Genomic DNA, 22,806 nt, shown 5'->3' with positions numbered 1-22,806 from the left:
GATTTGCCTCTTCCTGGGCCAAGCTTGGGTCCTGCCAGGCTCCAGGCCGCCACCAGGGGGCGTGCGGGGCCCAGCCTAGCCGGGGTGGCGCCGTATTCCTGCCACCTGCCGTCAGCTCCTCTAAAAGGACAGAGAAGCCCACTGTGAGCCAAGTGCTCTTCGGCTACCACCCAACCTGCCCCCTCCCCAGTCCGCCCTGAGCTCAGCTGGTTCTACCAGGAGGTTTGGGAGGGCGTTTTCTGCTTTCGACAGGAAGGGCAGTTTTGGGGCTGTCGGGAGACGGGGCTTCTGATGGACCCTCCAGCCAGCCCTTCTGTCATTCCTTCCTGGCAAGGTGACAGGGACAGGTTGCCTGTGGACAACATGCGGAGATGCTGTGGACTGTCAGTGCTGAACATGCGAGGGGGTCGCCGACGTGCATGCAACATCTCACTGGGGCCTTTCCACAGCCTTTTGATCCCGAGCTGTAAGCAGGGAGGAGACTGCAGGACGGCGGGGTCAGGGACCTGGTCACACAGCCTGGGGGGTGGCGGGCCCGGGCCCTGGCTGGTCACCTGCCCCACCACCCCGCCAGGCCTTTGTGGTGTCAGAAGAGGCCACGGCCCTGAAGAAAGCTTGCGAAATCTAAGCCCGTGTTGAGAATCCCTGGGCTTTAGTCACGTTTTTACTGCCTTGTGCCCCCTCCTGAACTCTGGTGGCGCCTGGCATGCGTCCGGGGTTCAGGACACAGGACACCAGGGAGAGTTAGAAGCCGGTCTGGCTTTGTCGAAGGAAGCTGAAAAATCGCACTCTGGCAACACAGGCTAGTCCCTGGCTTCGCCTCCGGTCGTAGAGTGCTGGTAGGGGGCAGGGGGCCCGGAGGGGCTGGTGAGAAGCACTTAATCTGAGAGGGTTTGATGGAGAGAGCTTCGGCTGGTCACCGTGCATGGGCACCCCTGCTGTGCCTTGCTCTCCCCTCTCCCTAGGCCCTCCCACACCTCTCCCTGCCTTGCATCCACCACATGAGGTCACTGGGCACCTTCCCCCAGACCGCAATGGGCCCCTTGCTGCAGAGCCAGCTGCCCGAGGACGTGCCCTAAGCGCCAAGTTCAGGTTCCTAGCTTAGTGGGAAGGACACTTTGCCAAGTTAACTGGGGTGAGGCCCCTGGAGATGTCCCTTTGGCTGTCATGTTGGTCCCATTCAGGATTTCCAGATCCGAGCGGCATGATGACTTCAAAGCTAGGCTTGTCCCTGGTTCCTCAGAGCGAGCTTCTCCTCTGGGTCCTCAGGCTCCTTGACTCAACAGGAGAACGCGCCTAAATCAGGCTGCACGCTCACATGCCCCTGAGTCGGGTAGGACACGTAATTCCGGCAAACGGGCCAGCGTCGGGGTGACACACAGTGAGCTCTACCCTCTCCGGCTCAGAGGTGGCCGCCCCTGCTCTGCTGGAAGGCAAGAGGGTGGACCTGAGGGGGCCCAGGCCCCAGCACAGCCTCGTCTGCAGTGAGGGAGGCAGCCCGTGAGTGGCTCACGGTGGGGAGCAGCCCCCTCCTGGGGCCTCCGGCCTGAGTCTTCCCACCAAGGCCTGAGCCTGACCAAAGGCAACTCCAAGGCTGAGATGGTTCTTATACAACTGTTAACCGAACACATCTTTGTGGGGTGCCCCACCCAAGCCTGCCACGGCTTGGAAAACAGTTTTCTAAAGGGACTTGCACCCCAGTGCAGCTCCTTTTTTGGGGGGGTGCTAAGTAGGTCATGGTTGTGTTGAGGCCATGCACGGTGACCGAGCTGGAGAGCAGAGAGCTTTAATGCAGAAAGGTGCTGGTAGGCGACACTGGGCGCCTCACAGCCTCTACCCTGTAGGGACCGAGGGCATGCCTTGCCAAGATGGGCCGCTTGGCTGGCCGACTAGTTTGAGCAGAGGGCAATCAAGACTCCGAGGGCTCACGAGAAACAGTTGCTCCTCCTTTAACTACATAGAAGAATCTAAATTGGAGGTCTTTCTAGAGATAAATTTTATCTGAGCAGCCTATCTGTACAGCAGGGCAAACATCTAATTACCAAACATCTGGTCTTCTTACTGTCCCGTGAAGAACATTCCTTCCCTTTGCAGTCCCAGAGCCCTACCCCTCCTCCTTTGTTCAGGAGCCCTCATCTGGCCTGTCTTTGCAGTTTCCGTGTCTGTGTGGATTCCCTGTCCGCGCTCCTACTAAATTCGATTTTCTCCCGTGACTCTGTCTCGTGTCAACGTGATTCTTAGTCCCGCTCGAAGGACCTCTGAGGGGACCAGAATTCTTGCTCCCCAACACCTCTCGCTAAAAGCCGCTTCTTAGTTCCCCTTTGAGGAACCCCTCACCCCTGCCAAGTGTAGGAAGGTGAATGGGTGCCCCTGCTTCTGGATCCCTAGCGTGGTCGGGGCAGACCTGAGACCTGGTTGGGAGGTGTGGGCAGAGGGCTGACAGAACCTTTGGGGCAATATAGTACCCCCGGATCCCCTGATTCTCCCCCACATCCTTCTAGTAACTTCCCATGTTGGCTTCTGTGACTTGGGCTGTGAAGAGCTGTTGCTCCCGGTGGAAACAGTGGCAGAGTGTGCGGAGGAAGCCCCAGACTCAGGATGCCTCCCTAGGACTGGTGCCCGAGGGCTTAGTGGGGCCCGGCCCAGCCTCTGCCTGTTCTAGATCTTCAAGCTCCCAGCGAGATGTGCCCCTCTCGCTCGTCCTCCTTCCCTCGCTACGGAAACCCGGGCACCGCAGGCTGCCGTGTGTGTCTGGACGCTCTGACCAGCAGAGACTGCTTCCGCTGAGGGAGTGAATGATTTAACTTCCAGAAACGTCCAGTCCCGGTCTCTGACTCTCAGCTTAGAAGTTAGCTGTGATGGGCTGAAACCTCTTTAGCTTTGAACTTTAAACTGCTGTGTGAAACAGAACCCTACCTGGGCTAGGATTTATGAGGCGACCTCTCCAGGCCCTGGGCTGGCACGGCGCCCTTGGGCTTGGCAGCCAGGGGTCCCAGAGATCTAGTGCTCTCTGCTCCGGAAGGTGTCTTGGGGCGAGGGGCTGGGGGACTCGGGGGCTCACGGAGGGTGAAAATGGGGCTCCACGTCAGGTGGCAGCTGCCTGCCAGGTTGAGGCACTCTGTCTGAGGTGCACAGCCCCTCTGACCACGACGGCTGTACCGCTGTCCCCAGAGGGGTCCTGGCGCTGGACCCTGGACTGCGGAGGGGAGGCCCTTTAGCTCACAGGAAGTAGAAAAAGTGTTATTTACAAAGAACATATTAAAAAAAAAAAAACACTGGAGAACTGAGCCCCCCACCCTGCCTGCCCCACCCCGCGTCCCAGAACGGAACTTCCTTGCTCGCTGGGATCAGAGTCTGAGGAGAGAATGAGGTCCTCCGGGTGCTGCCCCCCACATGTCTGCATAGGGAAGGTCTTGTTTCTGGGCTGTCCCTGTCACGGCTCCCACATGGGGAGGGATAGCCCAGCTGTGTTGGGGGTCTTCCCTGGGCTGGGATCCGACACCCACAGTGGCAGGGACAGAGGACATATCTGAAGGCCCCCTTGTCTCTGTCCATGTTCTAGCTGGGGCAGAAACCATTTCCAGGCAGCGGATGCAGACTGTTCTCAGGAGACAGGTCTGGCTCTTGATGTTTCGTGCCTGGTGCCTGGTTCTGTGGGGAGAGAAGGAAACAGGTCAGAGGAGGAAGCCTCACACCCCGGAGATGGTCCACAGAGGTGGGGGATAGGCCCCGAGCCCCTGGTTTCCTAGCTTGTGCTCTCTCCCTCTCAAATAAATAAATAAAATCTTTAAAAAAAAAAAAAAGAGTCAAGATGTGTAGAGCCCCCCATTCTGAACGGGCAGGATGGGCAGAAGGCGAGGACCCAAGGAGCTGGTGCTTCTCTGCAGGGCTGTTCTGGGGTCCTGGGGTCTCGGCAGCCGGGCTCACCTTTCACAGCCTCTGAGTCCCGTGCAGGTCGTAGTCACTATCGGACGAGTTATCAGGCTGGGTGGAAACACGACGCAGGGCCCCTTCCAGAGCTGCAGAAAGGAAAGTGATCTTTTGCAGCAGGCATACCCCACCAGGTGACCCAGAGAGAGCCCCTCAGAGTCCAGGAGCCCGTGGGGGCCTGCAGATCACAGGGGCTTTACGAGCTGGTGGCTTGATAGTCGTATCTGTTCTGATCAAATCAGCGCTGTTCACTAATGATACTAAACTCCAGGCTCCCTGGGGCTTAATTGTTCATGCCAGACAGGGAGCACTCAGTACAGGGCTTCCACAGGCCCCTGCCAGCTCTGTGCTGCCTGGAAGGAATCCAAAGGGCCTCATTTACCATCCGGCCCACAGGGCCCTGCGGAGACACTGGCCTGTTAGGTCGCAACAGTGCTGCGGCTAATGGGGTCCCAGCCTACGCTTCTCCCGAGCTGAGTGGCTAACAGTCTTGGGGTTGGGGGTGGAGGAGGCAAGCCGAGGACGGTGAAGGCTGAATCCCTTCCATACCCCGCTGGGACAGCTGTCAAAGGGCAGTGAGAGCCCCCTCTCCCCCAGGGCATCCCTGCTCCCAGTAATCACGTGACCCGTGCTGCAGCCCGCCTCCTCCCCAGAAGCAAGGGGAGATAGATGGCTGCTTACCCGCATAAGCAGAGACCTGGGAGTTCCTGGGCGGCTGACTGTATTCATTCTCCACGTGCGAGACGGTGGCGTTCTCAGCCTGGGACCGGACGGTCGCCGTGTGGTTGCGATGGAAGGACACTGAGCAGAGGCAGGGGACAGTGTGGTTAGCCTCCCTGCTCTGCCCCTCCTCCTCCTTCCTGGTAGGGGCTTGGAATTTCCCGCTGTGGGATAGGGGAAAGGCAAGGGCACCCACAGCTTCTTCAATGCATCCCTCTACTCCTTTCTCCCTAGGAAGGTTCATTCTTGCAGGGGCCAGACTTTTAGAGCAGCTTGGGGTTGGCCAGCAGTCTGGTGGGGTGGGCTTTCCGCAGATCAAACATTTATTAATCAGGGCATTGGAACACAAGTGCTAGGGCGATATCATCCCTCCTCTCCTGGAGCGAAGGGGCTTTATATGGTAAGAGACTTCCCAACCCATCCTGCCTACCAAAAGGAAAGGAAGGATGTGGAGTGGGGAGTGGGACGCATCTTGCAAAAATGCCCATTAAGGTTCCAATAAGTCCTGAAATAAAGAACGAAGTCTAATGTTGCTTAACTCACTGATTTCTAAATCTATGTGACCATGGATACCACCTGGTAACATCTGTTGACCACAGTCCCACCTTAGATGAGCATAGGAGTGGGGATTAGAGGCCTCAGGTAGTTGCTGGCTTCCAAGATGGTCAGCAGTGAGCCGTGTGAGCCCCGTGGACACTGGCTGGGGCTGAGAGAGGACCTTGCCTCCCAGGACACTTACTGTTCTGGTTCATTCCTGTGGGGCCAATCCACTGGCGCTGTTTCTTCTGGCGAACTAGGAGACAGGAAAAGCCCATGAGGACGAGGGTGGGCAGCCATCCGGGGAGGGAAGGATGGGGCAGGAGGCGGCAGGTGTAGCTGAAGGACGAACTGCTAGACTTCACCCCCTGAAGCCTTTCGGGGTCTCAGTTTTCTGATTTGCTCAGAGGGTAACTGGACCCACCGAGAGCTAAAGGAGCGTGTTGAGGGGGCTGCCTCTTCAGAAGAAATGACCATGGGGCATTAGAATAGAGCCGAGCGCTAGGGACCTAGCCGACACTGCCCATCTCCAGGCCTTCTCTTTTCAGCTCCTCTAATCCACTTCCTGTCTCTGAATAGTTTTTTCCAGAGTTCTGCGAGGCAAGGATACCAGCCCCTTATATTCACAAGGTGTGCAATCGCCCATTAGGCAGATGAAGAAACTGAGGCTCAGAGAGAAAGTGGCTCCATCCGCATCTTGCGCGCGGTTGCTAGGGGGTGGAGCCAGGTCCGGAGGCTGGGGGCGGGCCCCTGTTTGAAAATGGCCACGCCCTCTCTTTGGCGTGGGGCGGGGGGTGCTTCGTGTGGGCCAATCAGCGTTTACCATGTTCCTGACTTTCTCTTTCTGTTCGCGAGGGCGGGAGAGGGGCGGGGCCGAGTGGCAAAGCAGAGGTGCCCTCCTCCCGCCTCCCGGGAGTTTGAAAGGCAGGGGGTTTGGGGCACCCGCACCTACATTTCTTCACCAGCTTCCTGTAGGCGTGAGGGCCGCACACCACCAGCAGCACTGCCAGGAGCACAAGGGCCAGGACGATGCTCATCACGGTGCCTGCGCCCAGGCCTGCCGGGTTTGGGTCCTGGCCTGGGGGAGGCAGAGAGGTCAGGGCGGTCCTGCCCGGGGCATCGGAACTGCCTGCTCAGAGGAAGGCTGCTGGCCGGCTGCCTGGCTTCCCCTGTTCCCCCCCTCCTCCTTGTAGTAATTCACCAGCGTGGGCAGTCATACACCCACCTCTCCACGCCTCTCTCCAATTCTCTGCTACCCATCCATCTGTCTACTACCTACCATCCAGCAATTCATCACCCAGCTGTCACTGGCCCCTCTTGTGACAATTTAGCATTCTACCCTTTGCCAGTTGCTCATAAGCGATCACCTTGCCATCATATGCTTATAGCCATCCGTCTATCCGTCCAACCATCCCTCTTTCATGAGCTATTCGATTACCATTTCTCCCTTGCTTTTCTCTCTTCCATCCTGGAAGACTAGAAGATAGACGGAGAGCTCTCTCATCCATTATGGCCAGTCTCCTCTTCACGGCTCATGTCCATTGCTGTCTGTGCACTGTTGCCAGCCGCGTCCCCCCCACCCCCCAGTTTGCCACTTTTCCTTCCTTTTCTAAGGCTCCGCAACTCTCTATCTAGTCCTGGAGCCCGTCCTTCGGAAACACGCTCACTGATTAGGTCCTAGAGGGAAAATCCAGAATGTCCCTCTGCCCCTGGGGCTGTGGCCAACTCACATGTGACAAACACCCTCTTGCAGCGGGTTTTTTTCTCTTGAAGCTGGTGGCACTGGGACAGCTTCTCCTGGGGACAGGAGAGGCCGTGGGAGGTCTTCTCGGTGGCATCCAGCACCCGGTAGGAGTTGACTTTGCCGCACTGCTGCTCCTGGCACACCTCTTCCCACCTGGCGGTGCCCTTGGCCCAGGAGACGTCACACAGGACTTCCCATTGCTTGCCCTGGCGCACCTGCACGGAGCCTTCACACAGACTGCTGCCCCCCACCAGGCGGCTCTGCACCTTGGGCTGGAAATCTGGAGAGGAGAAGCAATGGAGGGCAGGTGGCAGGTTTGGAAGGAGCTCCCTTGGTCACTAGTCTATGTGCCTGACCACTGGAGCCATGTGTCGCCCCCTAAGCTGCCCGCCGCTGGCAGAGCCCAGCTGGGGGGGGTTGCTGGGATCACCTTCCTTTCTGGTCTTCCCTCCTTCTCACATCTTCTAGCATTTCCCCCAGAAGCTCTTTCCCTGGCATGTGTGGGCAACTGCTGGTAGCTATCCTGAGATGTGACATCATGAGTGCTTTCAGGGGAGAAGCTGGCGGAGTGGTGATGCCTGTGGCAGCCACGGGAGGGGGTTGGCCTCCAGGCAGGGGAGGGTAAGGGAAGGGAAATGAGAAGCAGGCTCCCTCCGGGTCCACGTCCCTCAGAGAACCATCCTCTCCTTCTCCTGCTGCTCCTTGGGAGACGGGAGGGCTTTTCAGAAGGGAGAAACTGAGGCCCAGGGATGGGAAACATTTCCTGCTCTGGGTCCTGGCAGTTCAGGGATGGGACAGAACCCAGGAATCCTTCTGTCCAGCCTCTGGGGTGGCTTTCATGAAAGGACTGAATTCATTTCTGCTTGTTGAGGTGGGGCCTGGGCTCCAGAGCTGAGGCACACCTGTGCTCAGGTTAGAGTGAGCCGTGATCACACCAGCTTGGGCAGTTTCCATAGCAACATCCATCTAAAAGGCCCTAGTAAATGTTCTATTTAGAACAGAATTTCAAAGGCAAGACCTCCCCATCTGGTTTTGCAGGCTGTAGACAGCAGGAAGTCACGGTGGAGAGACCCTGGGGGCCTGCATCTACCTGGAGGGGGCTGTGTCTTGCTAATCCACACCAGGTATCCAGGGGCTGGGCGGGGTTGAGGAGTGAGGACCTGTGTGCTAGCGGGAGAGCCCAGTGGTCCAGAGTAAGGCTTCCAGAAGTGTGCACACACCCCCCTAGGACCTTGCTGAGATGCAAATCGGAATGCACCTGCATTCCTAACCAGCCTGATGTAGCTGGTGCTTTTGGTAGTGGAGGCTTGGACCGCAGGCTCTGGAGTGACGCTGCTCGAGTGGAAATCCCTGCTAATGCTCTGTGATATTAGGCAAGAAATTTAACCTCTCTGAGCCTCAGCTTCTCTATCTGTAAAGTGGGGATAATAATAGCACCCACCTCCTCAGGTTGTGAAAATGAACGACCATCCTGGGAAGGTCTCTAGCACCAAGGAAGTGCTCAGGAAGTCTGACTTCTTATAGTCCGGACTGGTGATGGGGGCATACTCCCTCCCGAGACATGCTATGATTGTTCTTACTCTGATCTGTGGCCTTTTCCTCCTCTGTTCTTCCCACGACCCTGGTTTTGGGGTCCCTAAGACCATCCTCTTGGGTCTCTTCTCCTCAGCCACACCCAGATTCATCAGTCTTCCTGTCATGGTGCAGGAGCTTCTTCGGGGAGCTCTGTGGGGACCTGCTCAGGCTCCTTCTGCCTGCTGTGCTGGGGGGACCTCCTACTTGTCACCCCTGCTCCGGCCCCATCTGTCTCTGCAATTTACAAACTGCCCTCCTGGAAGGCTGGTCCCCCTCAGTGTACCACCTGCTCTGATCCTTGGCACGAGTCACAATTCCCACCTAAAAAGACTTCTCTCCTCTGTCCCAGCAAACAAACCCCTGAGGAGACTTTGTCTCGTCCTGGAAGTCCTGGCTGATGCCACCTTCCCGAGCGGCGACCTGTGCATTTGAGCTCGTTCTGTGTTACTCTGCGGAGATTTCCGGGGCCTTGGGTGGGAGTGTAGCCTCGCCCTCTGTTTCCCTCCCGTTCTCCTCGGTGCCCAGTGCCCAGGGCTCCACGCAGGGGTTTCCGGGAACAGGTGATGGTGGACGATCTGGGGCGCCCTGTGGGTCCTCACGGGGTCTCACTCACCAGAACAGACAAGGGCCAGAGCTTGGCCACCCTCATAGGGCGGGACTTTCCTGAAGCACTGCTCCAGGGACGCACAGCTGGCATTCTGGATCTCCCATCGAATCGGCAAGGCCTTGCTCTCCCCCGGATCTTGGGTCCTGGTTGTCTCGGCCTCTGGCAGGTGCCTCAGGAAGGAGCCACAGTGGAGGGCCGCGCAGATGCGGTTCTTCAGGTCCTGGGTCCGGTCCTGGTCCTGCTTGTGGTAGCTGATGGCCCCCCCGAGGCTGCCGTAGTAGAACTCCACCACGCCGGCACACCGCAGGCCCCCGGGCCCGGCCACCAGCTGCAGCCTGGGAGGAGCTGTGGAGGGACAAAGCGGGGAGCGGGTCTGAGTGTCGCCCAGCTGGCTGTGGGGGTGAGGGGGCTTGCTTGCTGCCGGCTTTTCAGCTCCAACACAAGGTCGAAGGAGAGACTGGCCGACCGCCGTGGGGGGTGGTGAGCTCCCAAATGTTGCTCAGGACCTACTTACACTAAACTTCATCAGGTTCACCTGAAATTCCAATGCAACGGGGCATCCCGTGTTCTTATTGGCTAAGTCCCGCACCCTGCCCCCGGGAACCTCCGAATTCTCTTACCTGTGGGCTCTGGAGTGGTGGTGGGTGGGGGGCTCGTGGGAGGAGGTGGTGTCTTCGGAGGCTCTGCAACAAGATACTCTGGTGAGGGAGGGGCAGGAGCCCCGGGACGGAGGACTGGAAGTTGGGGGGAAAGAAGGCAGGGTCGGGGGAGGGTTGGGGGTACTGGATGGTTTGGAGAGAGACCTCGAGCTCATGATGTAAGTGCCGCTTGCCCCATTAGGCCCACTTGACCCACATGTTGTCTCTAAGCATTCTGTTGGCGGGGCAGCGCCGGCCCATTTTACCGTTGGTAAGTGAGGGTTAAGAGGAGATGCTAACATTAGCAATGGCAGAACCAGGTTTTCAATCTCTTCCAGCCCCACCCCCCAGCCTTTCCCCTCCAGTTCCCACCAGTTTATGTGTCTGGGGGTGATCGTTGTACATTAGGACCCCCCTTCCACCTGCCGGCTTGGGCCCCAGATCCCAGGCCCTGGGCAGCCTCCCCCGGGGCTGGTGCTCAGGCCCAGGGGACCCGTGTGGCTGGCTAGTCACCCACCTTGGCAGATAAGGCCCAGAGAGCTCCTCTGTCTGGCCTCACTGTAGCTGCAGTTGGAGAAGGATCCCAGGCGTCCGTAGCAGGTGACCGGGTCCTGGGGATTGTTGAAGTCAGGGAAGTGGGCCAAGATCAAGGCCTTCCCGCAAGCCAGGCTCCGGCAGAATTCTGAGGCCTGCGTGTTGTCCTCCCTGCGGTTCGTACCCTGGTTCCAGCTCCACCGAGACACTGTGTGCCATGTGGAGCCGAGGAGGACCTCCAGCTGGCCCTGGCACGGCGAGTTGGAGCCTGTCAGTCTCACCATGTTTCCTGGGGGTCAAAGAGGTGTGTGTTTGGGGGGTCCCCTCCGTGGGAACCCTCCCCCCCCCCGCCAGGCTCCTACCCAGCCAGGCTGTCTTCCATCCCGGGGGGCTGCCTGCCTGGCTCCTGTAAGCTTTGTCCTCGGGGACATGGCAAGGAGGGGGGCTTCCCAGACACTCAAGCAGTCCCCCAAAGCTGGGCCCCTGGGGCTGGAGACCTTAGAGCAGAGGGGAACTCAGAGCAGCGGGCAAGGGGGTGCTCAGGACCCCACTGTCCAGCAGGATTGCCCCACTCTGCAAACTCTGCTTCATTAGAAATAGGGCCTGGTGCTTGTTCTATTTCTCTCTCTCTGATTTCTCAAACCAATGTCATTGAAGTACGATTTAGACCCAGTGAAATGTGTGCACGTGAGAGTTGTTCAGGGAAACTTAACAAACGCATGCACGTCTGGAACTACTGCCACACTCGAGAGGTAGACATGTCTGTCACCTGGAACATTCCCTCGTGCCCAGGTGTGGCCGATTCCCTTGCATCCAGCCTCAGGTGCCTACGGATCCACTTTCTGTCGCCAGAGACGCGTTTTGCCTGCTCTCCAATTTTATGTATGGGGAATCACGCAAATCGTGCCGCATGTTTGTGTTTCTGTTGTCCTGTTTTTCTCATCTGACCCCCTTCCTGCGGCATTCGGAGTTTCTCTGCATCACTGCACCCACCCTGTTCCCTCTTGTTGTGGAATGAGGTCTCACTGTGTGGCTGTGCCACAATTTGTTTATCTAGCCACTGTTTGGCTGCTGGGAACAAAGCCGTGTGAGACGTTCCTGAGCCGATGTCTGTCTGGGTGGGCACGTGTTCCGTTTCTCTTGGGTAAATACCAAGGAGTGGAATTGTTGGATTGTGGGTCAGAATGGGACTAGGGTGATTTTATAAAGCTCCATGAAATAAAAAAATAAGGATATCTATATATTTGTACCTGCATAGATTCTAGAAGGAGAGAAAAGACAGGAGTCCATGTGGTTGTTACCTGGGGTGTTAGGGTGGGGAAGGACTGGGCAGATGGGGGACAGAAATGGAAATGAGATGCATCACTATGGGTCTTTTTATATTTTTAAAGATTTAGGCCAGGCAACTGTGTTACCTGTTCATGATTTCTTCCTTCCTTCCTTCCTTTTAATGTAAAAGGTTTTTCCAAGTGATTGGGAGGTGGAGGTTTTTCCCTGTTGGAAACTTCTAGACAGGCTACCTTTTTCTGGGCTTGGGGCCCAGAGCACAGGGCTAGGGCTTGGCAAGGTCACTGGACTAGTTTGCGACAAAGGGGGCTTGTCCAACTCCTGGCATTGGCAGGATATTCTGCCCCTTTCCCCCCAGGGAGCTGACTCACCGAATCCTCACCAGGGAACAGATGTTCTCTCCATTTTATAGGTGGGGAAATTGGGGATTAGAATGGATAAAGCACTTGGTAGAGCTCAGAGCTAGGATGCCACTGCAAGGGCTCGAGGTCCTGGACAGGGGCCTGCTAAGGCCTCTCCAGCTCCTTCTGGTTGCACGTGGCTTCGTGAAACTCTCCAGCTTATGTCTCCCAAAACACATTCCGCATGATGTTATCTCAGGAGACGTGAAAGAATGAGGTCTGGGGTGAAATGAGTCTGAGAACGGCTGAGTTAAAAAGTATTGAACAGGGGGCCTGGGTGGCTCAGTGGGTTAAGCCACTGCCTTCGGCTCAGGTCATGATCTCAGGGTCCTGGGATCGAGTACCGCGTCGGGCTCTCTGCTCGGCGGGGAGCCTGCTTCCTCCTCCTCTCTCTCTCTGCCTGCCTTTCTGCCTACTTGTGATCTCTCTGTCAAATAAATAAGTAAAATCTTAAAAAAAAAAAAAAAGTATTGAACAGGTTTTTTTCACTGCAGGACTTCTCAGAGCCTTTTCCAGGCTCGTATACGCAGTCAGTCTCCAGTGAGGGACGTCGCCAGTGTTGCCTAGCTTTTATCCAATGCATTCCAGGAGCCCTATTTGGGGAAACACTAGCCTCTTCACGTGTGATCTTGAAGGCAGAGCATTCCACATACTTTACAGTCTGGAGCAGCCCCTCTCCATAGCGTCAGCTGCCAATGCCTTTGATTAGGGAGACCTGGCAGGACTGAATAGGAAACAGGACTGTGCAGCGTGCATTATGGGCCAGTATGTTTTCTGTGCATGGTGAGTGGGTCCCAGTAATAATTACCCCGAGAACCAGCATTCAGGTGGAGCTTTATGGCCATTGAGGGCATCTGTAGGTATGCGGGCATCTAAATGTGTACGCTTATGTGGGTGTCCATATCTGTGCATGCTGGGACGCTCTCTCGCTCTGTGGGGGTAGGGTTCACTCTGGCAGGTCCCCCTACAGCCCGATGGAATCATGGCTCCCCACCATCACCCCCTGGTCCAGGCCTCTGTATGGCTCTTCCTTACCTGAGTTCTCCCGGTAGGGCCCCCCGAGGCAGGAAGTGACTGCGGAAAGGAGAGAGGAGGGTCAGGAACTGGAGCCTCCCTCTTGCCCCCCACCCCATCTCACACCCGCCCACAGCCTGAGTAGTGGTCTCTTCTGCAGCGCCCTGGTATGGGGTTCCGGGTTCCATACTACACATCAGAACCCCCAGGTGGGTCATGAAACCAACTCTGTGGGTTGCAACTATCCCTGTTTTAAAGCTTTACTTTTTATATAAACATCAGTAAAAAGGATTTTCCTCTGGTGCATAGACTATGAAGAGAGAATGTTAGAATACACGGTTGGTTGTGAGGATAAGGGAGCCCTTTCCCTGCATCTGGCTGCAGTGTGACACCCTCGTGAGCTCTGCTTTCAGTCTAAGAGAGTCTGAACGTCGCAGCTGTAGAGAACCAGAGGAACGGCCGAGAGCGGGAGCCGCCAGCATCATGTGCTACTTTCCAGCATCCTGGTGGCAGGATGGACAGGACAGCTACGTATCTTCAGTGGCTCAGCTTCGGGAGGAGGAAGTCAGCTCGGAGATGGGGGCGGGGCGCCGAGACAACACAGCCGGGCGGCACAGTGCTCTCTGTGGCTGGGGCGGACGGAGGTTGGATTTGGGTGGGCCTGGGGGGGGGGTGCATTTGTGTGGCCTCAGAGCCCCCTCCATGTTTGCCGCTCAGCTCTGTCAGCCTTAAAGTAGGGGCTCTGATTTCCCTCTGTCTAACCCCTGGGCTGGCTCCGTAGCTGGGAGCCGGGACAGTCAGGGTGACGGCTTTAGGGAGTAAATAGTTCGCTTGAAATTGCTTTTGAGAAATTGTTGCCGCGTGTTTAGAAAAAAAAAAAAAAAAAGAAAGAAAGTGTGTTTTAAAAAAGCCTGTTTTGGGGCGCCTGGGTGGCTCAGTGGATTAAGCCGCTGCCTTCGGCTCAGGTCATGATCTCAGGGTCCTGGGATCGGGTCCCGCATCGAGCTCTCTGCTCAGCAGGGAGCTTGCTTCCCTCTCTCTCTCTCTCTGGCTGCCTCTCTGTCTACTTGTGATTTCTCTCTGTCAAATAAATAAATCTTTAAAAAAAAAAAAAAAGCCTGTTTTTCCCTGAGTGTTCTGGAGCTGGTGGAAGAATTGTAAGGGAAGGGCGCCTGGGTGGCTCAGTGGGTTAAGCCGCTGCCTTCGGCTCAGGTCATGATCTCAGGTCCTGGGATCGAGTCCCACATCGGGCTCTCTGCTCGGCGGGGAGCCTGCTTCCTCCTCTCTCTCTCTGCTTGCCTCTCTGCCTACTTGTGATCTCTCTCTGTCAAATAAATAAATAAAATCTTAAAAAAAAAAAAAAAAAAAAAGAATTGTAAGGGAAGACAGGCCCCCGCCAGCTGGCCCTTTCCTCCCAGCCAAGGCTCCCGGTAATAACGCCCGCATCGCACCGTGAGGTTTCCGCATCTGGTGCTCAAAGCTGGGGATGCTGGAGCCCGTGGGGCCTGGGGCAGGCACAGGGAGGATAGTCAGGGAGCGTTGCTGGCCTGGGGTGCGTGGAGAGCCAGACAAGAGGGCTCACCACTCCTGCTTCCCACTTGAGACCTTCATACTCCCCAGTCAACATTCATTATTAATAGCAGCTACCAATAATTGAGCACCTACTGTGTACTCAGCACTCAGGGTCGCTCCTGATGGATATCATTGTTACTCTTCACATGGCTTCATGATGTGAGTCGAATATATTCATGGTGTCGATGTTGGGAGAGGGAGAAGGCCCTGTCCAGGGGGACACTGCCAGCACCTGCCAGGGTCTGGATTGAAACCGTGAGTCTGCCTTCCAAAACCAAGCTCGCGGCCACCTAGTTGTGCCACTAGAGTGCCAAGTTGGGGGTGCAGAGATGAACACAGCCCAGACCCTGTCCCTGAGGAGGGGCTTGAGCCCCCAGACATTGGAGCCCTTGGGGACAGGGACCGGACCAGACCGTTCTCGCAGATCTCACACAGGATGACCTACGCCCCCTTCAGAGAACATTCTTGGGAAAGACGGAACAAGCTGGAGAACCAAGTAAAATCCCCAAAATGCTCTTTGAGGAAGGGCGTCTAGGAATCCCAGGGCTTTGGCTCCCTCTGGGTACCTGATGTTCTCGGTAGAGCAGCATTTCCTGGACTGTCCCTCCTTCATCATCACCATCACTGTCACTGTCACCACAGTCGCCATGAGTACCATCACCATCACCATCGCCATCACTGTCACCATCACTACCTCCATCACCCTCACCGTCACTACCATCAGCATCATTACCATCACCATGACGACCACCATTACCATCATCATCACCATCACTACCTCCATCAGCCTCACCATCACCACCATCATGATGACTGTTAGCCATTAACAACAACAACAACACCATCACCATCATCATCATCACCTCCGGAAACACTGTTAGAGTTCACAGGTACCAGGCATTTACATATGTTAACTCTCTCAAACCTCACCACAGCTCTATGAAGTAGGTACTATTTTTTTTTTAAGAGTTATTTATTTTAGAGAAGGAGGAGAGAGCATGTGCTAGTGAGGTGAGGGGCAGCTGGAGAGGGAGAGAGAATCCTCAAGCAGACCTATCCAACACGGAGCCTGACGTGGGGCTCCAACACCCGACCCTGACATCACAACCTGGCTAAAACCGAGAGCCCGATACTTAACTGACAGAGCCACCCAGGTGCCCAAGTAGATACTATTATTTTAATCTCCATTTTATAGTTGAAGAAGTGGTGGAAGAATAACTAACTAACTTGCTATGCCGCAGGTCACTGCTGGGGCTGGGACTCAAAGCCAAGACATCTGCCCAGACTCTGTGCTCTTGACTGCTGGCCCAAGGTGCCTCCCGTCCCTTCACCACTCTTGGTATGTTCATGGTGTACGGACCTGATGATCGGGAGTGAACTTGGAATTGCATTCCGTTAGTGAAACATACCTTCAGGAGCATTTTCTGCGAACTTGCTCTGTGATCTTGGCAAGTCACTCAACCTCTCTGGGCTTGGTTTCCTCATCTGTAAAATGAGGAAGTTAGATGCCCCCATCCTCAGCTTCCTCTCTGTTCAGACTTCTCTGTTCTATAACCTTCAGGTCCTGATGTATCTCAGTGGCTGGCAGGGACTGGGCAGAAGTGGTCGGTGAGATGTGTGACTGACCCGGAGCCTTCTGGATGCTTCTTCTTTCTGTCCATCCAGAGACATGCTCAGGTTTTCATTGTCCAAGACCTATTTTCTTTCTCTTAGCTGCTCCTCCCAGGGGTGTGACCAGTAGCCTCCTTCCCTGGAGCCTTGCAGACTGGGCTCAGGTTCTCTCTGGGCCAGTCCGGGGCTGTGGCTTCGCCAGCCCCACGTGTGGCTGAGGCCCATGGCTCTGTGGCTACAGGAGCTGCAAACAGAAGCCCGGAGACCCCGAGGCCCAGAGGGACGCCATGGCCATTTCCTAATCCGCCAGCCATGGCTGCAGCTGAGTAGCTGGGGCCAGGAATGAGAATCCTCCAAAGACCCCTTTTCTACCCTGCCTGCCCCCCTTTGGAGTCCCCTGATGTCGGGCTTGGAGTGGCCTGAGAGAGCTGGCCAGCACCTCTGAGGCACCCTACTGCCCCTCCCGTGTCTGGAGCTCCAGCTTCCAACTCGTGATGGGTTCTGCAGCAGAACATATGGATTTTCGCATGATGTGGGAGGCGCGGGGTTATAAATAGTCTGCTGTTCGTTCAGGTCAGGATTTGCACCAAAGGCATTTTCCAGAGATCCGCAGAGTCCTTTGGATTTGGGAATTGTTGGCGAATGTTCTGTGTTCGCGGCTCCCCTTTGCAGGACTCGGCAGAGCTAGAGCTTGGTCCAGGCTGGCCTCCCCGGGCTCGCTCCCAGACCCTGCTGGGACCCGTGCACATCCTTTGCAGTGGCCACGTGCCGGGAAGCGGAGGCAAGGCAGCAGGGTCCTGGTGGGAGCTGGGATGCGACTGATGGGAACAGTGAGAGTGAACCCTCACGGCACTCCTACTTGGTGCAACCCCAGGGCAAGCCCTTTGTGCGGGAGACCCCACTCCCGACAGCCTTACGGAAGGGGATTGCCATCACCCAGTCTCCCAGATCAGGAAACAGAAGGACTTAGCCCGGTTTGGAAGTCAGATGTTCTATTTTTCCAACAATGAGTCCGTCTAATAGTCCGCAAACGTCTCATCAATTCACCGCGAACACCCCACGTCGGACTGCCTTTTGGGGGAGTTCTGGATTTTTCTTCCTTTCATCATCTGATGAGAGGCTGACTTGGAAGATCGGAAAGCCCCTTTTCTGAAACGACACCAGTCAGCAGAGCGGGGTCTACCCTGCGTCCGTATCAAGCTCGAAGGAAACAAAGATCACAAAGGCCCCAAATTCTGCTTCTGTGGAGCACCAGAGGCACTGGCTGGTTTTTGATCAGGAGTCTCTTTATGGGCAAGACACACAGAGAGTCATACCGAGCTTATGCCAGAAGCCTGGGGACTGGCGCCTGTCTAAGGAATGGCAGATTCAGGCCTCTAATCCTGCTTGCGGGGCCTGCGCCAACCTGGGGATGTGAGCCGATCACAAGCACGATGGCCGTCACGGTCTACATTGTGATTGCTCTCTCGCTGGTGGCCTGCTGTGTCCGATCGAATTTGCATGAATTTCATGCCACGTATGCATCTCCACTGTGACAGAAACGAGCTCTCTGTTTTGTTCAGAACTTCACGTATCCCAAAGTTTTTTTCCACCCACGGCCCTGTGAGGAAGGGCCCACGCTCATTCTCATTTTCAGATCAGCAAACTGAGGTTCAGAGAGGCCGAGTGACTTGGCCAAGGTCACACAGCTTGCTGATGGTAGCGTCAGGACATGAAACCCCATCACCATCACTTTACAGGACCCTACGGGAATCTACCACTGGGAGAACCTGGAGCCAGCTCACCTCGGGGTACAGATAGGGGAAACTGAGGCAAAGGAGGGAGGGACTCACCCTGGGTGTTTCCATGGGTGTTTTTTGGGGCCCAGGACACTTTTTGCTTCTAACAGTCACCACCAATTTCCTATCCTGTTCCCACCGCATCTGTCCCAGCGGAGCCCCAAGGGAAAAGGGAGTTTCAGGGTTCCCGTGGGAACCCGACATGATGATGGTGATGGTAGTATGGACGGAGGAAGTGATCTGGGGCTACAGTCCCTCACCTGCCCCTCAGAACTCCAAACCAGAAATCTTTTCTAGTGCACTTGGCGGGAGGATGTTTGCAGCCCTTAGGAGTCTCTCTTAGGGTGTGAGTTCACGTTCCACTGAATGGGAATGCGTTCAGTTAGCGGGTGTTGCGGAGACCGCGTTGGTGGGTGATGAGCACACAGTACACATGCAGTATGATCCATACTGGAAAATTCCCAAAAACATCTTGCCCGAGGTCCGGGATGAGGGTGTGGGGACCTGGAAAGGTACAGTGGACCATCTACCGTCCTGCCAGGGCCCCCACGGCATGCTCACTCACTTCCTATAAGCCACTGCCCAAACATTATCCTCTCGTGAGACCCCCTGCACCCTCCCTGGGTAAGCACGGCACCCGACACTGCCAACCCCCCAGCCCCACCCCACCCATGACCTCCCAGCACCCATGCCGTCACTGTCTCCCCATCACACCTAGATTCTTAATGTTGGATCTGCCAGGGCAGGGATTTCGAAGGTTCGGTTGTGTCCCCAGCGCTTGGAATAGTGGCTAGCACATAGTAGGTGCTCAGTAAAGGCTTGCTGTTGGGGTGACCGAATGAACCAGATTTACAATTGCATTGACCTTGAAGGTGAGTGCCCTGGTCATCCCCATTTTATAGATGAGAAGGCTGAGGTTCTGAGAAGCATTCTTGTCATTTGTGAGGGGCCCTACAGAAATCATGCCCCAGTCTGCACGACTCCAAGCCCCACAGGCCTTCGCACACAGGCAGGCACACACAGCCCCTACGCACAGGCTCACAGGCACGTGGCACACACGCACACAGCACGCACACTGGGCTCACACCTGTACCCACACATGCACACACCCAGACTAGTGTTCAATCAGTTCCATCAGGGGGTTGAAACCCCTCCTTGGTCTCTGCGGGGATTACCCCGCTGGAGTGCTGGAGCTGGGCAGAGTGACCGGAAGGGCCAGTGCCGGCCCTGGAGCCCCCAGATTCCTCTATTCCCCACTGGGGGTGGGGAGCTTGGGCTGCTGGGTGCTGGATGCTTTTCACCCAGAGCCAGCAAGGGCCTCAGCTTCTGCAGGCCGGAACAGCAGGCCGGGGAAGACTGCCCGAAGCTAGAGCCCCTGAGGCCGCCGTCTCCTGTGGGTGCTCAGCCCTTCTTGGGCCTGTCCTGCCTGCTGTGTTCGCTCTTGCCAACCCCTACGGGACGCATCACCCTTTTCTCTGCCTCACTCCTTCCTGCTTCCGAGTCTCCGAAAAGACGCCACCACCTCAGAGAGACCCTCGGGGAAGAGGACTGGGAAAGAGAAGGCTCAATGGCCAGGCTGGCATCTGGCTAGACTCACCACCACGTCCTACCCGACTTGTTCCCTGCTGACCCCGACCCTGGCGACAATGATGGTAATAGTAACTGGGACCGTCGATGTTTACTGGGCACATAACTGCACTCGAACTGACTTTCCTACTCAGAGCCTATAGTCTTTGATTCGTTTAGCCCTTACAAATCTTTACGAGATATATACTCTTATTATTTCCATTTTACAGAGGAGGAAGCTGAGGCTTACAGAATGGTCCAAGGTCACTCAGCTGGCAAGCGGCAGACCAGAATCCAAGCTGCAGAGCCCATGGCTTTACCCCAGGGCTGGCTTCTGCAGTCCTGGTGGGGAGGCATGACCCTCAGGGCTGCCTGTGCCCCCCACCCCCTGCCCCAGCAGGTGAGTCCCAGGCAGGTCGGGGCTAAAGGCAGCAACAGAGGGCACCAGCTGTCACTACCACTCCAGGTGCATCATGGGCATCTTTGTGCCCCAAAGGTCCCCAAGTCACAGCCCTGATGGCCAGCTAGGAGACACAGCATCTTCGGGGCTCCAGTGGCCAGGCGTCCCTTCCCGGAATGGCTCAAAGGCTATGCGTGCTGTTGACGTGTAGCCCCAGCCCTGACCCTCGGCGTCCCCTGCCCTCATCATCCCCTGCCCTTGGTGAGGACATGTCTGCACAAGGTAGTTGTGACTCGAAGGCTTTTTCCCACTTGTGGGAATGGCTTTGGTGTGTTTGAGCTCTTAGGGTTATAGGAGCCCCCAAGAGAGAAGGGGTGCTGGGCTGGGGTCGGCCCTGGTGCTCCCTAGATGCTGAGCCCTGAGCTTGGCTTCTCAGCTTTTCTAGAACTCCGGTTTCCTGACTATAAAATGGGGGACACTGGGCCCGCCTCCCTCCTAGGCTGTTGTGAAGCTTACAGAAGAAAATGGCTTTAAAGGCATTTTGAAAGCTGGGGGCCACGGAGCAATGGGAGTGTTTACCCTCCGCCAGTTCACACAAACGCACCGGAAAGCACGAGCTCCTGGGGTTCTAGATGGTTCCTGCACTCCCGGGGAAGGTGCTGCCTCCCAGTCTCCCTGACTCTGGGCTCTGCTGGCCTCTGGGAGCTGCCTGATCCTGCGGGGAGCCTGGGCCCATGGTGGGCTTCGGATGGGAGTCCCAGGGAGCAGGGCCCCTTGCCCATCCCCAGCTGGGAGCCTGGCCAGCTGCCCTACCCTGGTGGCGTCAAGGTCCTCGTCTGAGGAATCCCCAGGGCCAAGGAGGCCACAGCACCTCCTCAGGGGGGTCCCATCTCTAGGCCTCTGCCCTGGGGACAGAAGGCGTTTTGTGTGTCTTGCGCTCATGCGAGAAGAGCTGTGTGAACACATGTGCACCGGGACATCATCACAGACGCACGGTGGATGGTAAACCTGCATTTACGCACACACACACACACCCCTTCACACACACACACACACACACACACACACACACACACACACACGTATGTAACTACTCGCCCTACTCACCAGCCTGTCTCGGAGGGACTAAGCCTCCCTGATCAGGTAGCCAGTGGCCCCCAGGTCCTTTCTCTCCAAACCAGGAAGCGATCGCCCCCCTGTTCCCACCTGGCCTGAGGTCAGCATCTCTCTCGCCCCGCAGACCCTCCAAACCCTGGCGAAGCGGTCAGACCTCATCCAGTTCACCCTCGACGTGTCATAAGTGGGGAGCCCGCCAGCTTCCATGGATTCCCTCCCGGCAAACAGGAGCCCCCAGGCTCGCCCACCTCTAGCCTGACCCCCAGCCAAGCTTCTCAGAGGTCCCAGATTCTTCCACACTGGCCCAAGTTCTGGAGCCCCTGCCCTGGGCCTGGAGTGAGAGCAGACCCAGAATGCGCTCACAGCCTGGCTGGCCCGCCGGGCTGCGGCTCCTCTGGGACAGAGTCGGGGGGACTTGGAACTAGGGGAGCATCTTTGACACACGCTCAGCTGCCTTCTCAGCGGCAGCCCCCACCCTGCGGCGGCCCACTGTGCTCAGAGTGCCATCAGAAGCGCCCAGCAGACCATGGGTGCCCTGGGTCTGGGTGTATCTAGGTCAAGTCTGGGCACTCAAGGTGGGCGGAGGGAGCTGGATGGGGGCTGAGAGTCTGATTTTGCCTGGGTCCCACCTGGAAGGGTGCAGGAAGACCCCCACAGTACAAGAACAAAGCCGAGCTGGGACAGGTGGTCAAGGGACGTTGGGGAGACAGGCAAGGTGGCCCCAACCCTCCCTGATGCTCCTGAGACGGGACATGTGCTGAGCCTGCATCAGACCAACTTGAGAACTGGCATCTCCCCGCTTGCACCCCGAGTCCCAGGAGCTCGGTACGTGCCTCGGTACTCACCCAGCACCCCCAGCAGGTACAGGGCGGCCAGCGACGGCTGCTGGAACCCCATGGGCGCGGCCTCCTCCTGCCTCAGCCCTGGCAAGCTCGGCACCTGTGGGCGAAAGGCGTCTCGTCCTGGGTCTCCCTTTCGGGGAGGAGGGGGTGGGCTGGGCAGGCGCGGGCAGGGGTGTGACAGGGAAGCAGGCGGTGCGAGGCCTGCGTCAGCCGTGTTTGAAGTTGAACTGTCAACTTCCTCCCGGTAAAACCATCTGCTCCAGTTCGAATGGCGGCCCTGGCCTCTGACAGCTTCCTGCCTGAGGTGCCCAGGCTGGGGCAGTGGCCCCGACCACACGGCGCTGGGACGGGGCTGCAGCATGGGGCAGCTCTGGGCCCGGCTGCTGAGGGCCAGGAGACCTGGCCTCCCTGCGGGTGGTTCTGAGAGGATTGGGGGGCGGGCGACAAGCTCCCCAGGCAGGGGTCTCACTGAAATGGCACTGAGCTGTGCTAGCAGGGGACAAGTGGGCGTGGGGGTGCCACACCAGTTCTTGCCAAAGGCACAGTGGTGAAAACACCAGTGATGAAACCCTCTGTCTCGTTTTTGCGGGGATGAGGTAGGAATTTGAGGTGAAGCCCCAGGTGGTGGTATTTTACCATAGAGCACGGAAGAGGGCTCCTCCGTGAATGCTGGGCATGTGTGTGTATGTGTGTGTGTGCGCGCGTGTGTACGTGCGCGTCTGTGTGTGTGTGTGTGTGATATCTCCTTGTCAGTCTGCGTGATTTCTATGTCAGCATATGTGATCTCCATGCAGTGTTGGTCCCACAAGGGCTGGAATCAACCTTTGGCCTGTTCAGGAAGAGCAGGTGGCTGGGTTTCTGCAAATTAGCTGGGGGACAGGGGTACCTAGCGCGGGGGAAGGGCTTCAGCCCCTGGGCCCTGGGCTGGATTTGG

General features: G+C 56.8%; 1 protein-coding gene across 2 annotated transcripts; it reads right to left on the bottom strand.

Moving 5' to 3' along the window:
- Positions 1-3,219: 3,219 nt before the first annotated feature.
- CD5 (CD5 molecule) lies at positions 3,220-22,271 on the bottom strand. 2 transcript variants are annotated; one of them, XM_082682903.1, is made up of 11 exons: positions 21,876-22,271; positions 13,009-13,047; positions 10,269-10,574; positions 9,734-9,796; positions 9,120-9,458; positions 6,918-7,211; positions 6,140-6,265; positions 5,390-5,443; positions 4,612-4,731; positions 3,928-4,019; positions 3,220-3,651 (listed from the first exon to the last, which is right to left on the bottom strand). In XM_082682903.1, the coding sequence occupies exons 1-10, from the start codon at positions 22,231-22,233 to the stop codon at positions 3,931-3,933; spliced, it is 1,788 nt and encodes a 595-aa protein (XP_082539029.1). In that variant the 5' UTR covers positions 22,234-22,271; the 3' UTR covers positions 3,220-3,651; positions 3,928-3,930. The 2 variants fall into 2 exon arrangements, with proteins under 2 accessions (XP_082539029.1, XP_082539030.1); XM_082682904.1 differs by lacking the exon at positions 13,009-13,047.
- Positions 22,272-22,806: the final 535 nt, after the last annotated feature.

The sequence above is a fragment of the Mustela nivalis genome, assembly GCF_964662115.1.
Source record: "Mustela nivalis genome assembly, chromosome: 9".
NCBI lineage: Eukaryota > Metazoa > Chordata > Mammalia > Carnivora > Mustelidae > Mustela > Mustela nivalis.
Note: the sequence above shows the minus strand (reverse complement) of the source record. Positions and strands in the feature narration are given on the sequence as shown.